At 44.9% G+C, this 16818-nt stretch overlaps 1 protein-coding gene across 6 annotated transcripts in view; it reads left to right on the forward strand.

The window, feature by feature from the left end:
- The first annotated feature begins 1306 nt into the window (after positions 1–1306).
- ADGB (androglobin) overlaps positions 1307–16818 on the forward strand; it is a 286810-nt gene continuing 271298 nt past the window's right edge. For 4 of the 6 annotated variants that reach the window (XM_006034315.3, XM_025216304.1, XM_025216303.1 and 1 more), the window contains exon 1: positions 1307–1389. In XM_006034315.3, the coding sequence (XP_006034377.2) occupies positions 1313–1389 (77 nt within the window). In that variant the 5' untranslated portion in view covers positions 1307–1312. Of the gene's footprint in view, positions 1390–1554; positions 1592–1870; positions 1985–16818 lie in introns of those variants that run through there. The other 2 variants (XM_006034316.2, XM_025216302.1) reach the window with 2 other exon arrangements.

Below are 16818 nucleotides of genomic sequence, written 5' to 3' on the forward strand. Positions count from 1 at the left end.
GAAGTGGAAAGGGATCTTGGAGTCTTAGCGGACTCTAAGATGAACACGAGTAGGCAGTGTGACGAAGCCATCAGAAAAGCCAATGGCACTTTATCGTGCATCAGCAGATGCATGACGAATAGGTCCAAGGAGGTGATACTTCCCCTCTATCGGGCGCTGGTCAGACCGCAGTTGGAGTACTGAGTGCAATTCTGGGCGCCGCAATTCAAGAGGGATGCGGATAACCTGGAGAAGGTCCAGAGAAGGGCCACGCGTATGGTTAAGGGCCTACAGACCAAGCCCTACGAGGAGAGACTAGAGAAACTGGACCTTTTCAGCCTCTGCAAGAGAAGGTTGAGAGGCGACCTTGTGGCTGCCTATAAGGTCATCACAGGGGCACAGAAGGGAATTGGTGACGTTTTATTCACCAAGGCACCCCTGGGGGTTACAAGAAATAATGGCCACAAGCTGGCAGAGAGCAGATTTAGATTGGACATTAGGAGGAACTTCTTCACAGTTAGAGTGGCCAGGGTCTGGAACGGGCTCCCAAGGGAGGTGGTGCTCTCCCCTACCCTGGGGATCTTCAAGAGGAGGTTAGATAACCATCTAGCTGGGGTCATCTAGACCCAGCACGCTTTCCTGCCTATGCAGGGGGTCGGATTCGATGATCTATTGAGGTCCCTTCCGACCCTAGCATCTACTAATCTATGAAAAACTCACCCTTTCAATTTAGGGATAAGTAACCCAAATGAAACCCCCATGGCATGTACAAGCAGCCAAGAACCAAGCGGCAGATTTTCCAAGGGCCGCCTGGGTCCCTAAAAGCTGGTGAACCGCTGACTTCGGAGTCCAAAGGTGGTGGAGAGCCAGGCCTTCAGCAGAGGCTGAGCAGTTCAGTCATTCAGGTGCCAGCCTGTAGTTTGAAAGTGTCCAATTTGTAGTGTGGTGTTGATCTTTTAATGCGTGCTCAGCCTGCCAGGTCTAGCTAGGAAAGGATGTAAATGGCCAAACCGTTGAGGAAAAGATATTAAAACCTCTTCTGCTTTTCTTCCCTCAGGGGCAGGGGTTTCTTAGTGAAGGGCTCCCAAACTTTCTTAGTGAAGGGCTCCCAAACTGCGGTGGCGCCAGTCTCAGGGCCCAGCGCTGCTCTCCCGGGATGCAATGAAGTCCTCTGCACCACATTATAGGTGACTCTGTCGGTTAGATTTTGTTGCTGTTGTGGTTAGATGTTCCCGGCTGGCGATAGCTGCCCGGCCCCTTTGCCTTCTGCCTCAGGGGCGGGGCACGTCTCCTAGCGACACTGCGGACGCGGTCCGGGCCGGGCGCCGCAGCCATGTCCTCCTACAAGCCGGGGAAGAGGAGGGAGACGCTGACGCGCAGCAGCTCAGTGCACGGGGGCAGCCCCAAGGAGTAAGGCGGGGGTGGGGGCTCCCGCACGTGCCGCTTTCCCGCCACGAGCGGCTGTGCCCGCGCTCCGGGCGCTGGCAGGGGGCGGGGGAGGTGTTGGAGCGCTGCGCCGCTGCCCCCTGCCCCGAGCGAGCAGCTGGTTGGATGGGCTGGGCACGTGACTCGGGAGGAACCTGGGCTTGTTGAGCGCGGAGTACTAGCGGGGGTATGTTTGATAGCGGGCTTCAGTGAGGATAGGGCGGGGCTGGGCTGAGTGGGGGGGCATGACCAGGAGGAGCATGGGGGTCAGGGGGCAGCAAGGGGAGTTGAGGTTGGAGCGGAGGGAAAGCTTTCTCACAAGGAGGAGAGAAAAGCATGGGGAAAGGTGGTGGCCTCTCCTCTTCAAGACCTGGGTAGACAAAGCCTTGGACCTGAGATGGTCCTGCTTTGAGCAGGGGGGTGGAGTAGATCAGTGGTGCTCAACCTTTCTTTGGTACCAGGACCCATTTGAAAACGTGGATGGGCAGAGCCCCTCACTCCCGACCTGCGTGGCATGTGCAGGCACGAGCATGGCGGTGCACGTCGCACACCTTAGAGGGAATGCTGCCCTCCACCCTTGGTATGTGTGGGGGGCGGTGGGAGAGGGGCAAGCAGCCCCTCACAGGCTGGAGCTCTGCCAGCCTGCAAGGGGAAAGCCCCAGTTGCCCCTGTTTTTCCCCTTTAAAAGCAGAATCCACTTTGTTTGTTGATCCATTTTTCAATGTTGTTAAAGACCATTTCATATATTCTTGCAACCCACTTGTGGGTCACAACCCACAGGCTGAGTCACACTGGACTAGATGAGCTCCTGAGGTCCCTCCCAGCCTTCCTTGTCTATGATTCTGTGATGGGCACCAGGGTGCCTTTGTGCCACTTTGCACCCGCTCCTTCCAGACCAGACCAGCCTCCAGTAGGCCTCCACCAGCCATTCAAAGGAAGATTTTGTCCTCCAAGCGGCTGCAACCAAGCTGGCTTCACTGAAGCCTGGTGTAGCAATGGCTGGGCCAGGCCTGCTGGAGTGCCAGTTGTGTCACTGCCCAATTCAGGCACCCCCAAGTCAGTTGGCTGTGTTTTCAGCCTGATTCCTTCCCCCCCAGCCTGGGTGCACTTTTTGCTGCAGTTGCAGCTGGGCCTCAGCAGAATTGTGCCCATGAAGCTGTCCTGCTGCTCACACCTGAGCAGGAAGGCCTGGACGGGAGGGAGCCCAGTAAAATCAGTAGTTAAAAATGTCCCGCCCAAGTTCAGGCTCTGCCTTTTTTCTCCCTGTGAAGTTTCTGCTGAAAGCTCTCCAGAGTTGAGAAGGCCAAGCCAATAGGCCTGTTTTCTTAAAAATAATCAGGTCTTCAGCTCTAGTGCTCACCACAGTGTTGGGGGAGGTCTTGGTACAATTTGCCCCTCTTGGTACTCACAACTCCCATGATGTTCTTCCAAATATTTAAACCAGTGATTCTCAGCCAGGGCCCTGTGGCACTCTAGGGTGCTGCAAGATCCTTTGAAGTGTGCTGCAAGGTGTGAGGACACAAGCAGATAAGCCAGGGGCAGGCAATTATTTTGAGTGGAGGGCTGCTTACCCAGTTTTGGCAGGCTGTCAAGGGCTGTATGGGTAGCCCCACACCTTAACAGATGCCCCACCCCTTGACAGGTGCCCTGCCCCCTGGTTACCATCTTGGGGTACCATCCCAGGGGCAGCACTGGTGGGGCCCAAAGGCTGGCAGAGATCCACGGAGCTGGGTTGGGCTACACCAGCAGGGAGAGAGGAGCTAGCCTGGCTCCATAGAGCCTCTGCCAGCTGGGACCCCACACTCCTGCCACCCTTCTCTGGGCCCTGGGACACTGGCCCTGGGACACTGGTGCAGGCCCCATGCTCCCACTGGCTCCCCACCTGCTCACACCCAGTGCCCCCCAGCCCTGTGGTACAGGTGGGGGGACCAGCACAGCCCCAACCCCCTGCTCACCAGTAGGAAAGAAGCTGGTGCTGAGCATGGGGAAAAGTGCCCCCTCACCTGCCCCATGGCGCCCTGAGTTGCAGGTGCTTGCAGCCCACGCAGAGCTGTCTGGAGCAGGCACAGGCAGCCCCAGGCAGGCTGTGAGCGTCTGCAGCGCGGGGCTCTGGCCATGAGGTAGGCGAAGGGCCACTTTTCTTCGCACTCAGCACCAGCTTATAACCTGCCCCACTGCCAGCCATTTTTGACAGGCAGAGAAATTAATTTTCCAAATTTTTTTAGGGGCCCTGCGGGCCAGATAGAATGGCAGACCATGGGCCATATTTTGCCCATCCTTGAGATAAGCGCAGACTAGGGCTTATCCTGCCTAGCCCAATCCCTCACCCCTAGTACGAGGAGATAAGCACTGTAATATATAGATTTGTTTTTTTTTAATTGGGTGTCACTCAATTAACAAAAGTCAGGGAGGGCACCTTGAGTCTGCTGTGAGATGCCTGGAATCTAAAAAGGTTGAGAATCATGGATTTAAACCTAGAAAAAAACCCATTTCTTCCTCTCTCAGGGCGTAAGACAAACTGGTAGACTGGGCAGAGGTGGGGTCTCTCTTTACTTGTGTGTTGTGTGAATATGCTGAAATTGCTCTGGGAAAGTGTAATTGAGTAAGCGAACATTGAGTTTAGTTAAGAAAATGGCTCGCTTTTAATGTTCCTGCAAGAAAAAGCAAGACCTAAGCTCCAGAGTTTCGGTCCAGCTCTTGTGACAGTCCTTTTCCCTCGATCATGATCCTCCTACACTGGTTGACAATTTAATTGTTCCCTTGGAATAGAGCTGTTTGTGGGAGGTCATGATTACAGAGGAAGACCGAACTTCCAGGACAGCTAATGTCAGCCCCCTGGAGGGCATTAACAAACAGTATCTTGTACAGTAATGGGTTTTGCTTTCAGTGAGGCCTGAGAGAGAATCCCTGTGCTTTGCTCGCTCTCTTTATAGTATGCTATGTTGCTGATTTGGGAGGCTGCTTTTTTTTAGAATTTGTCCAAGATGTGCAGCTTCCTAGATCAAATATAAGTGGCTGCACATTCAAACCGTGTGGAGCACACAGTGGCCTGTTGTGGCTGCATGTTTTTCTAGTAGTGTGGAACTTGGTTTTCTGGCCAGGTGAAGAAAGAGTTGGGTTTTACTACCATTTGGATCCCAAGCTGTTGACTGATTTAGAAATTTGACAATAGATGCCTTCTGTAGCGGGGGTTGTTATTGAAGAGGTACACTTTTTTTCAGAGTAAAATGGCCTCTGAACTGATCTGTATTTGCACAAAGGAAAGGCAATACATAGTGTTTGCTGCATGTTATAAAACACTGAGGATGTTAAGTATAAACAACATTAGAAGTATTTATGCACTGAATAGAAACAGCATGTAAGCCTCATCTCTTGAGAGATTTAAAACTAGACTAGACAGGAGTAAAGCACTACCAAATATACTGCAGGGAATATCTTACTCCAGCAGAGATAAACAAATAAATAAATAAAAGCACAGTGTAGAATGACATGATATTTTCACTGCTTCTTATTTAAGCTCTTTTCTGTTCCCTCTCTTCATTTTTAAATGTAAAGGGACTTGATCTTCCTCTAATTCTCAAGCCTGTAGATCATGTATAATCAGGATCTGTGCCAGGGCACTGGATGACAGCCCTTTTAATGGTACTGATGGATGTTCTCTTGCTGTTCTTGAATGGTGGGCAGGCACCTGTTCTCACCATCTTGGATCTCTGCATTGTTTGGTGCTGTTGATCATGAACTACTATTATCTTTCCTGAGACAGGTGCTAAAATGGGTCTAGTCCTTCCTGCAGCTCTTCCTCACAGGTACAGTCCTACTTGTATCATTTTTCGTTCTCCCTATCAACAGTTATGTTCAGCCAGTAGGTGAATTTTTGAGTCAATAAGGAACACCAGTGCCACTCATAGGCATACAACACAGCTCTATATAGCCTCCACAATGACACTAAATCAGTAACACTAACGTGTCCCATTGCTTGGTTGACATAGTTGTGGATGAAAAGCAACTGATTGAGGCTGAACTCAGACAAAGTAGAGGTTATGCTGGTTTGCAGTGTTTGAATCCACTATGCAGTCTCCCTTGACTGAAGGCACCAACTGGTCAGCTCAGTTTCTAGTTTAGGAGTGATCATGGATTCCTCACTAATGGCAAGTTGCTGTAGCACAGCATTACTCATGAATGTTGCCTTCTGTCATTGGCTAAAACTTCATTTTCTGTTATGGTGGATGCTGATGATCTGATATCATCTATTATATACACCATCATCTTCTATCTATCTGGACCAGAACTATGAATCCTAGCGTGAAGTTATTTGCTCTTTGGAAACTGACTAGTACAGTGTTTTTGTATGGTTAACAGCTCCACGCTTCAGGCACAGTGGAACATTTTGCCTTCAGGATAAAGTTAGCTTACAGTCGACTCCTACGTGTAAGACATGCTTTTTCAGTCATGCTTTCTCTAACAAATACACAGTAGTTTGTACATTTAATTATTTTTCCCCTCTCCCCTGAAGAACTACATTGCATATGCAATTCAGCCTGGGGAAGAGGATGAGAGAAAATATGTTAGTTATGTCATTTACCTCTGTATGGCAGTACAGTATTTGGAAACATTTTCTAGCAGCAAGCTGAAGTGACCCAGCTCAGTTGTGAGATGGGGTGGCACTAGGACCTGACCGCCACTGCTGCAACTGCCCCTTCTCCTGGCTGTGGCATGGGCAAAAGCCCTGCCATTGCAATTACCTGGTTGTGGCACAGGCAAAACCTTCTGGGTCTGGCAGATCAAGTTGCTGACCGCCGTTCTATGGGAAAGTGTTTGTTAAATGCTTCTTTGATCTTATTGTATATAAAATTTGCATTTATCACATAATGTGGTCCATCTCTCCTCTCTTACCTGCTGCTGGATTAGAGCAATTAATATGTAGATAACTCTGTCACAGCTCAACTTTAGCACCTTTAATCCTTTGTCCTCCCTCTTCATCTCTGCATTTCCTTGCTTAATATTAATAATCTAATATTATGTTAGATAATTGATTATTCATCTTTTAGCTATAGCTATTTGATTACAGTTAATAATTCCATGTTTTAATCCAGTATTCAATTTTAGCTAATCCAAATACAACAACCTTTTTTTTGTGCTGCAATCAGAGGAACCTCAGTGAAGCAAAGCAATATTTCTTTGTTTTCCAGCATACATCTATTTTAGGAAAAGGCTGTCACTTTTAAGTTCACTTGTAGTGAAATTTGACAAAGCCAGTATTTCAAATCCTGTATTTCAAATTGGATCAGGCTGAAGTAAGCGACTTCATTAGAAATTGAAGTACTTATTTCTGTGTAGTAAAATCACTAAATTGCACAGCACAATTTGCAAAAAAAATCATCATTCAAGTGAAAAAATGATCACATTCAGTTAACCAGAATAACATTTGACCTTTTCTTTAGTATCTACCTCTTGCTTCAAGCTTTATCAAATGTGAACACTGTGGGTTTGTCAGAAAATGAATTCTTAATGTCATGCTGAGACTAGCAAATATGTAATTAATTATAAATTATGTGTCTGGTATTACTTTTTGTTGAGAGAACTTCAAAAGAACAGGAGAAAATTCTGACATTCATTATATTTGAGCTTTAATATTGGAAATAAAAGACACAGGGCATGAATCATTGCTCACCTTGGTGTAAGCTAAGGCCCAGATGCCCAAAGGCACTTAGGTATGATAAGGTTTGCTACACACAATTTTTGGTACCTAGCTCCAGAAGTGGAATTAACATAAAGTTAAGTGCCAAGTTCTTTGTATAGCAATTAAGAAAAGTTATATATCTTCAAGCAGGATTCACAAGTCAGCATGCTGAGCAGGGGGAAATCAGACAACAGGAGATGTTGAGGAGAGGTGCTTTAAGAACTTTGCTGGTAAAATCTTTAGTGCTTTTGAGCTAGAGACAGAAGTTGCACATAAATCAGTTTAAGTGATCGGAAACCTGTTTAAACCTGCAACAGGACAGAAATTCAGTGCACGTAAACCAGTTTCAAAGTGGCTGAACCCAGCTGAAGCTATAACCTGGATGGATGTAGTATCAGACTTAACTGATTTAGATTAAACCAGTTTGTGGAACTTCTGTTCCAGATCCCCTTCCAATTTAAGTTACTTCATAGTCCCCTAGGATCCCAAGATGCTTTGCAGGCCTGGGCTGTGCTGTCTGCTCCAGTGGAGCAGAGCTGGCTCTACCCTCACCTGTCACAAAGCTGAGGCAGTAAAGCCTCTGCTCCCTAGCTTGCTTCCTGCCTGTGTATGTCAGCCGGCTGGGATGGGGGCAGGGGAACAGGCCCCCTAGCTCTGGTCTGCACAGTGCAGGGGGAGGGAAAGCCCTCACAGTGGGGGTTTTTAGTCTCTCCACAGCCTGGAGAACCAGGCTAGGATCACACCAGCCCCGCTTGCTCACCGGCCCATGACCTCTGAGAGGTCATAGAGATGGGGGAAGGGGGGTGGTGGAGGGGAACACACTTCTGGCCCAGCAACAGCCCTCCCCACCAGGGATCTTTATGGGGGAGCCCTCATGTGGGGGGACTTTTTTCCCCCACCTGCAGCCCAGTGAACTGAGCTGTGAAAGCCCCAGCCCTGCTCCCTTGCCTGTCATGCAGACCCATAAGAGGCAGGTGGCTGGAGGCAGGCAGGGATGGGGAGAGAGTTGTCTGCTGGCTCTCCCCCTACCTGAGGCTGAGAGCAGGGGTGGGGATGGGGTTACCAACATCCAGTTAAGTATGGGTTGCCAATCAGCTGGGTTTGGCAACTTTCAGTGTCCAGCATGATGGGAAGCCCATATGAGCGCCCTTGTTTCCTGGCTTGGACCAGTGCAGGCGTCTGCCTGCTTTGGCCACTGCAATACTTAACATTGGTTCAGTTCATTATTGGTTCTATCTACACAACTTGGAAAAACATGCAAAGATTGAATTGATTCAACCCTGGGCTTTTTGAACCTCTGTACTTAGCCTTTGCATCCAAGAGACCATAGGTGCCTTAGCAGGTTAAGTGGAGTTTTTGAGGATTTCTTGAGGACATTTTTCTTTTTCCACTTTTACGTTCATCTGCACCACCATCATGACATAAAGCAGGGGTTCCCAAACTGTGGTACGTGTACACTTTGGGGCATGCAAGATATCTCAGGGGTATGCAGGAAAAATTGCGTAATGGTGGATTTAATTTTCATTATAATAATCAGCATTGAATGGGGTTACAATATAAAACGTATGCTGGTAGGGGTATGTGGTCAGCTGGTAAATCTGGAAGGGGGTATGTAATAAGAAAAAGTTTGGGAATCTCTGCCTTTAAGCACCCTTAATACAATCAAGGAGCAGGCCCTTGGTTGCTGGGGCTAGATGTTAAAAGTTTTTAAACCCTCTGATGCATGTGTTCTCTATATAATACCATATATAGTATGTTATAAAATTGCCTGCTACTTGGGCATACACAAGCATAAAAACTTTTTTTTTTTTTTTGCTTGAGTAGCGACACAAATTGTAACATAGGATAGAATCAGGCTCTATTTCTTTGTTACTAGTAAGGACTAGAAATTCTGGCAACACTAGGAAAAACAAATCTATTTGAGAAATTACCTAGAGTTGCAGTAATTCTGGTATTGTAGTCCAGACTAATCAGTCTCTCTTTACATTCTGTCAGTCCCTCATGTGATTAAGAACTTTTGGATGTCAACAGCCCAAGTTGAAGGAATGCCAACTCAGGACAAAATATCTCTTATAGTTCAAGAAACTATCCAATCAGCCTTCTAGTCTTAGCTGTCAGGAAATATTTAGGTTTAGCTTCTGTTTAACGATATATAGCAGATTTAAATCAAGAAGAGAAGGCTGGTGGAAGATTGTTATAAACTATTAAGATGTGATATTTTTATCTCCAGACAGATGTTTTACAGGAAGGCTTTCCCTTTCCTTCCTGTCATGAGAAAATAATGATCAGTCTTTTGCTGTTCCTTTAGTGGTCTTCCTGCCTGTCCGCAGGTGACAGTGATTGCCATTAACGAGTTGTGCATGTATACTCACTGGAGAATGCATTTGGCTTCGGCAGCGTTAATCCTGACAGACAAGTCTATAGAATGATGCAGAAAGTTTGAGCAGGAAACAAATATTTTCTTAGTGGCTTTAAAAGTCCCTGTTTTTGCTGACTTTTTAGGAGAATTTTTGTTTCAAAAAGATCATTCAAGAAAATAGTTCTAGTGTTGAATACAGTAGACAAATCAGCTTTAATGTGCTTTAAATATGTGCTTTAAAGTTTTCCTCTCAGTTTGTTTATTAGAGGAAGGAATTTTTTGTCATTGATTGCCAAGATCAAATAGAGTACAAGTGGAATAGAGAAGGAGCATTTTTAATTGAAATAACTAGAATACCAGGAATTTCAAATGAGCTTGTTCATGTGCTGTAAGATATATGAAAATAGATTTTGAAAAAATACTAGACTTTGAAATGGTGTCTGGGTTAACACTTTTTCATAGGCCGTGCAACTTCTCAGCAAAGAATTGAGCACACTTAGGTGTGCTCCTTAAATTTAAGATCTGGATGAGAGTCTGATGCTAGTGGTGTGGGAGTTTTGCCATTTGATTTCAGTGGGCCTTGACTTAACCCTTGAGATGAGAAGCGACTGGCTGGTGGAATGGCTGGCCTTTTTTCTTATTCTTTTGTGAGCTAGTGCCACTCAGTCCCCTGAATATTGAGGCCCAGATTTTCTTACCTTTTAATCAAGCACATCTTTCTTTATCAGCTAGGCTGTAAACAACATATTTTGGTCACCATCATGCAGACACTGTGCAATGCGTTTCTAAAACCAGTGAAAGCTATGGGAATCTTTCCATTGACTTCACTGAATTTAAGATCATGCCCAGAGGAAGTAGTAAGTGTTTTTGATTTTTGACTTTTCAGAATATGCAGCTTTTGAAATATGGTACCGAAGGCATGGAAAGATGAACAAATTAAATCTCTGTAAAGGAAGGGGGTTGCTACTTAAAAAGGACCATGTCAGCTTATCCCCTGTAACTGTTAGGTCTGTCTGTTCTTAATCCTCAGTAAATTAAGCCAAACTGCAATAATTTACCTTTGATTAAAACCAGGGCAATATAACTGAAATTTAGCTTCACTTTCTACGAGTTATACATAGATAAAACAGTTGCACTGAATTCACTTGAATCCTTATAAATCTTCTACCACCCATTCCGAAGTGTGTGAGTATGTAGTCTGTTTACTTTCTGTCTTTGGTTAGAAAAAAAAAAGAGCATGTTCAATTTTCCAACACAATGAAGAGCTAACCTGCCAAAATGTTTTAGGTGGTAATGGTGGAATGTAGGAATTAATTATCTTCATGTCAAAATAGAAGTCTTTGCAGCAAGAGATGGGCTGTCTATATTTGGGAAAAGATTATGGCATGGATTTGCAACTATAGGATAAAGGACTACAGGCAACCCCCGCTTAATGCGGTTTCACTATAGTGCTCATTTAAAATACATACCTGATTTCACTTAGCGCTCAGAGCGTTTTGATATAATGCTCAGTGTGGGTCTAGAGAGAAGGAGCAATGGCGGCGGCAGCGAGTTCAGAGTTGAGTGACGGCCAGCAGAGGCCCAGGGCAGGGCAGCAGGAGAGCAGGATTTGCTCTTGCATGTGGTGCTGGGGCTGGCAGGAAGAAGCGGTGGCAGTGAGAAAGCAGGGCGGGGTGGGGGGGCGGCGGTGGCATGACCACAGAGCCTGGGCTGGTGCCCAGGGCCGGCAGGGCCCAGGGTGGGGCCGCAGGAGCCTGCAGCCGGCAGGCAGGTGGGGAGGAGTGGTGGCAGCAGCAAGAAGGGGCAGGTGGGCAAGGGGCGCGAGCGTGGGGCCCGGAGGGGCAGCAGAAGTGCAGGGCCCAGGGTGGCAGGACATGTGCGCGTTGTCCTCTGCTCTAGGCTGCAGTGGGGCTGAGCCTGCACAGCCTTCGCTGCTCCTGGGTTGCAGCCCCCCTACCCCATTCCAGTCACACACTCAACCATGAAAACCGTCCTGGGCTTGCAGCAGTCTGGTGGCGGCAGATAGTTCCAGTGTTGAGTGCCTCCGCTGGGCAGAGCAGTGCGTGGGTGCTGGTGGGTGGGTGGCCCCACTGCTTCCCACGTGCTGGCCAGAGCCCCGCTGTCTAGGGTCTGGGCCAGCAAGCTGTGCAGAACCAATTATATTTATTTACATTAAATCCTATGGGGAACTGAGTTTCACTTGATGCTGTTTCGCATAGCACTCTGTGTTTCTGGAACCAATTAAGAGCGCTAAGCGGGGGTTATCTGTAATGCTTTTTTTCTTCTGGGAGCCAAGACTTGCAACATGCAAGTTGGATCCATGCTGCTCATGCCCAATAAAATCCAACAGGGTTTGGAATAGATTCATAGATGCTAGGGTCGGGAGGGACCTCAGCAGATCGAGTCTGACCCCCTGCCTAGGCAGGAAAGAGAGCTGGGCTCAGATGACCCCAGCCAGATGCTTATCCAGCCTTCAATAGATTTTGAGAGAGAGATTAAGAGATTACTGTTATGTGACTTCATTATCTCCCTGTAACAGGTTGCCCTCCCCAACGGCATTCTAGTGGCCTATGAGGGACACCCTTGAAGTCCTTTAATACTTCACTTCTATATTTTGTCTTGTATCCCATCTTTACTCACCTGCCACGTCTTGATGTAAATATTGTTTAGATGTTCTTACAAGCGGAAGACTGCCTATTGCACTTCTATGTTGGGGTTCTCAGCCACCACAGGCTTTTCCCTTGTCTTTCTCTAGCTAGGCCTACCAGCCTAAACCCCCCAGGTAGGGTTTGACTCTGAAGATCTAGCTCCCTAAAACTCTCTGGGCCCATGGCCCTCCTTTTGTGCCCACTATGGCATCAGGCCTTCTGGTCCCCCTTTCACACTGTGCCCCTGGGCGCCGAGTTGTTGTGTCTTCTGCCTCTTCAGGCTTGGCCGCTTTCTTATAGCTCGGGCTACTAGCTAAGATCCACCCACTGGGACCTGGCTTCAAAGTTCTGCAGCCAGCTCTAGGCCACTGGCCTTAAACAGCTGAACCCACTAGTGTACTGGGCCCTTTGGACTTTTATGACTGCACCCCAAGGTGCTAATGAGGTCTCCTCCTCCCCTACAGCCTCAACTACAAACCACCAGATTACCAGTCAAACACAAACATAAGCCCATGGCCTATAACCAAAAAAAAAAAAAAAAAATTAAGGAAGGTTGTCTGCCAGCTCACATTTTTGCGTGGCTCTGTACTTCTACTTCCCACCATCTGCTATGCCCCTTCTTGTAGAGCTGCCACAGCTTCTCTGGGTGTCATCAGGAGTTCACCCCTTCTGCAGCCAAAACTCCCTTTGCCAGCTCAGCCCAGGGTTTTTATAGTTCTGGGCTGCCCCCTTCTGGTCACCTGACTAGCTGGCAAGGCTCAGCTTTTAACCCCTACCCTGCCAGCAGGCTGTGCCTGGAAAGTTCTGGTCTTAAAGGGACTGGCCTGATTTCTGGTAATAGGGTAGCCAAGATGATGCTGGGGGATCACACAAGTCTGCCAGAAAGGGATAAAAGGCATGACCCTCAGTAGCACCTTGTCATCCAGCACCTGACCTACAGAGACAGAAGGATAAGTAGGCAACCCCCTTCTGGAGAAGACATTGCCTTGAAGGAAGCTGACCATCAACAACAGACTCCAGGGCCTCAGATAGGTAGATATACTGACACCAGTGTTCTCACAATCACTACAGCAGCTACTATACACTACACTACATGGGTTTAAATGAGATGGGTTTGAATGATTGAGTGCATGTGTGTGTGTATGTGCTAAGGTGACCAATGCCACCCATAACTCAAAGTTTGCATTTATCATTTTATTGGTAACTTCACATTCCGTCCAATAAACTAGAATTTATTGTGATTCCATGAGTTGATCCTTTGTAGCCAACACAGTCAGCATACACATAATATGTAACTAGATTAATTGAGCCCAGACAATGTAATAAGAGGTGTAACAAGGGCAGCAGTGGCTGCTGGGCTTTTGGTATTAGCAATGCAGTCAGCTTGTAGCTGCAGTGGATACTATTTTTATGGCCCTTTCCCCCACTCCCCCACATAAGTTGGTCCCTGGGGCTCCTGCCCCAGTCAGCCCCCATTAATTATGTGACTCAACGTAGTGAAGCCTGTCTCTCTCTGTTAGTAAAGGGGACGGATGATTGCTAGTTAGCTGAGAAAAATATTATCTTGTAAATTCAGTAGTTTGCAAGGTAGATTATTTCTTATGCTCTAACATTTTTTATAAAATGACTCTGTTGCTGAGTGTTTTTTCTCTGAAGCAAACTTTGCTTTGGTAATTGTTTTGTATTATCTTGTTTTACTACTTGTAAGCGATATTTGTTGTTATCCAGTACATGAATGAAATCACTAGACTTAAGAAAGTACTAGTACTATAAAGACTAAAAATGACTAAAGTCTTGAAAATTGTGAAATCAGTTGTGAATAATATTGAAAACTAGTTCCGTAAATTCGGGTACTATAATGTTTATTCACTTAGCCTCATTTTTATGATCTACATGTGACCAGATTATTTTCAAGGTGTGTACAAGTCATGCATACAGGTAGCCTCAAAATGTAATTTCTTGCCCAAAGTAGCTTTGCTGGATTGCCTGGTAGGCTGGACTTTTTTGCTTTTTTATTGAGCCATTAGAGTCTGATTCTGTTTAAGATGTCTGCCTGTAGAGCAGGCCTAATTGGTCTAGTATTATTGGTGTAGCCTTTATTACATGAGGTTGTAATTTTCATTATAAGTCATTCAGTGTCACAAATGCCCTGGTATCATGGCATATGATCAAACCAGTGTGGGCAGAGTCTGCAATGTTTTTAAAGCTAGCAGGAGCAGTGTATTTCTGGAGCTAGTTGCTAATGCTTTCTTGATAATTCTTAGGACTGAGAGACTTGAGGCGAGTTTGATTAGTAAGATTGTGTCAAGCAGTTTTTGAGGATGAGCAGGGCACTTTTGTGTTTTAAGTGGCTGTTAGAAAGACTTTGTGAGGAAGGCATTGACTGCTTCTATTATCAGTAGGCCAAAACATCCCCTGTAAGTCTTGCCCATACACAAGCAGCAGGAGTCCAGTTCACAGACGGAAGCATAGGGTTTCTGTAGCTCTGAGGGCAGAACCTTGACAAATTGACAAATGAGAAGTATGTGGTTAGCTTGATGTTTTAAACATGTGAAACTTTGGGTGCAGGAGATTTATCATGGAGTCACCCGCTCTTGTTTTCAAAGTAATGTTATTCATTAAATTTGTTAACTTTTGCAAGCTTGAATTGGATTGAACTATTTTGCTCCTGAATTCCTACCTTCCATGCTGTTTTGTGCTACAACATTGCACGGTCGTAATCTTTGTATGTAGGGTGAAGAAACATGCAACTATAATTCTTGTACAAATGCTGTCGCTGTGGCCTGATAAAAATAGCAGTACACTTTGTGCCTGTATATTGTCTTTCCTGCCTAAGTATAAATGATCACTTTTTCACGTTAGCTTTTTGTACCTGTTTAAGTAGTTTTGCTTACACATGGCATTTCTAGTCTATGACTTTTTATCTCAGCAATAGGTTGAGTATATATGTAGGTTTTGGTAAATGTGTTGACATTCTGGCATACAAACCATGTGAGTTTTCTTACAATGGGATGAAGTTCGAGATTTCAAAATTCTTGTGGGTTTGACTTTCATTGGTGCTTCGTGTACACACTTTCCTTCCGACTTTAACCTGTTCATGGTCAAGGAATTTTTCTCCTTGGTGGAGCATAACCATGCCTAGTGTTCCTGTACAAGGTTGGTTTGGTATAATACACATTCTTTTTGCAAGCTGGTGCCTATTAAAAACTGAGGTTGAAAAACCAAGATGTTAAAGAGAATATTTTCAAGAGATTCTTAATAAATTGTAACCTAGAATTAAATACACAGGGACTGTATTGCTTGCAGACTATCCCCAAACTTAACAACAGTGCAGAACCCTTCATTTTGGAGAAAATTAAGTCAATTCTGGGTTTAAAGAAAGAACTTAGTAGGTACTCAACATCTGCAGTAGTACAAATAAAAGCAAGAACATAATGTGACTAGCAAAAGGGCTTAATTTATTTGATTTATTCAAATAATTTAATAACCAACTGCTGAAGAAAGGAGGTCTGATGGATTGTAACAACAAGAATGGAACAGTATTTCTTACAGTATGAGCAAAAGTTTATAGTAAAATGATATTATGGTGGATGAAATAAATGGTAGACTAGCAACAGAGACGAATAAATGGGTTGCAGAGAAGTGTACAGAACTAATATGCATTGTGAAAAGTCCTAGAAAATGCACTAGACAACAAAATGCTAATCGACATTGATCTTTTAATTATTTTATTATTATTATTATGATTATGGCTTTATTATTTTAATTGGCTTTGAAAAACCTTTTAATAGTCTTGATGAAGACATTTTATGGGAAATAATGGCTAGTTATGGGGTATTCCAAAGATAAAGTAATATAAGATTTTCTGAAGTCTTATGGGTGCTAATGTCTAGCTATGGGATATCTCAAAAGATATCTTTCTAAAGACAATTAATTTTATTTTACTTTCTTCCAAAAACAACAGGGTGGTTTAATGTAGTAATAGGGGTTGAATAAGTACATGCATTACTGCTTCTAATTTCTAGATAGACCGTAGATTGCCTATGAAAAAAGCTGTGTCATTCCTTGAATTGACAGTAGAAAACTTGAAGACCTAGGCTTTGTGGATGACATCTTTCTCCTTTTATATGTAGCTATGCCAAGGAGATAAAAAAGTTAAATGACAATTGATATAAGGAAGAAAATAGGACCAGTGGTTTCCATAAAAAAGACCATGATAGCAGAAATGGATAATATACTCAGTATTAAATGGTTAGGAGGAAATAGAGACAATTGAGGTATGTAGTTGTTTTAGTAATCTAGTAGCAGATAATTTTTCTTTCAGACAACAAGTTTAAGAGGCAGGAATAAAAATGGAAAAAAAGGAAAAGCAGCTGGAAATAAGACCTGAAGTAACAGAAAAACTGCTGGTACATATGAAGATGAATCTATGTAATAGCAGTATAACATTAAAATCAATGCTAATTTATGGAGGAGACAAATAGACATGGATAACAACGCTTTTAGCAAAATTATATATTTTTGACTCGGGTTATATAGGAAGAATAGGATTCATGTCATCTCAGATATTCAGGGGATATGTGGATGGACAAGGTTACAAATCTGGAAATATGTAAAAATACCAGCCAGATACCGAAAGCTTAAATTACTAAAGAAAGGACAATGAACATGCATTAGGTAAATAGCAAGAATGGAAGGAGTAAACTAACAGGTTAAACAGAAAGAGT

The sequence above is a fragment of the Alligator sinensis genome, unplaced genomic scaffold (assembly GCF_000455745.1).
Source record: "Alligator sinensis unplaced genomic scaffold, ASM45574v1 scaffold1494_1, whole genome shotgun sequence".
Lineage (NCBI taxonomy): Eukaryota > Metazoa > Chordata > Crocodylia > Alligatoridae > Alligator > Alligator sinensis.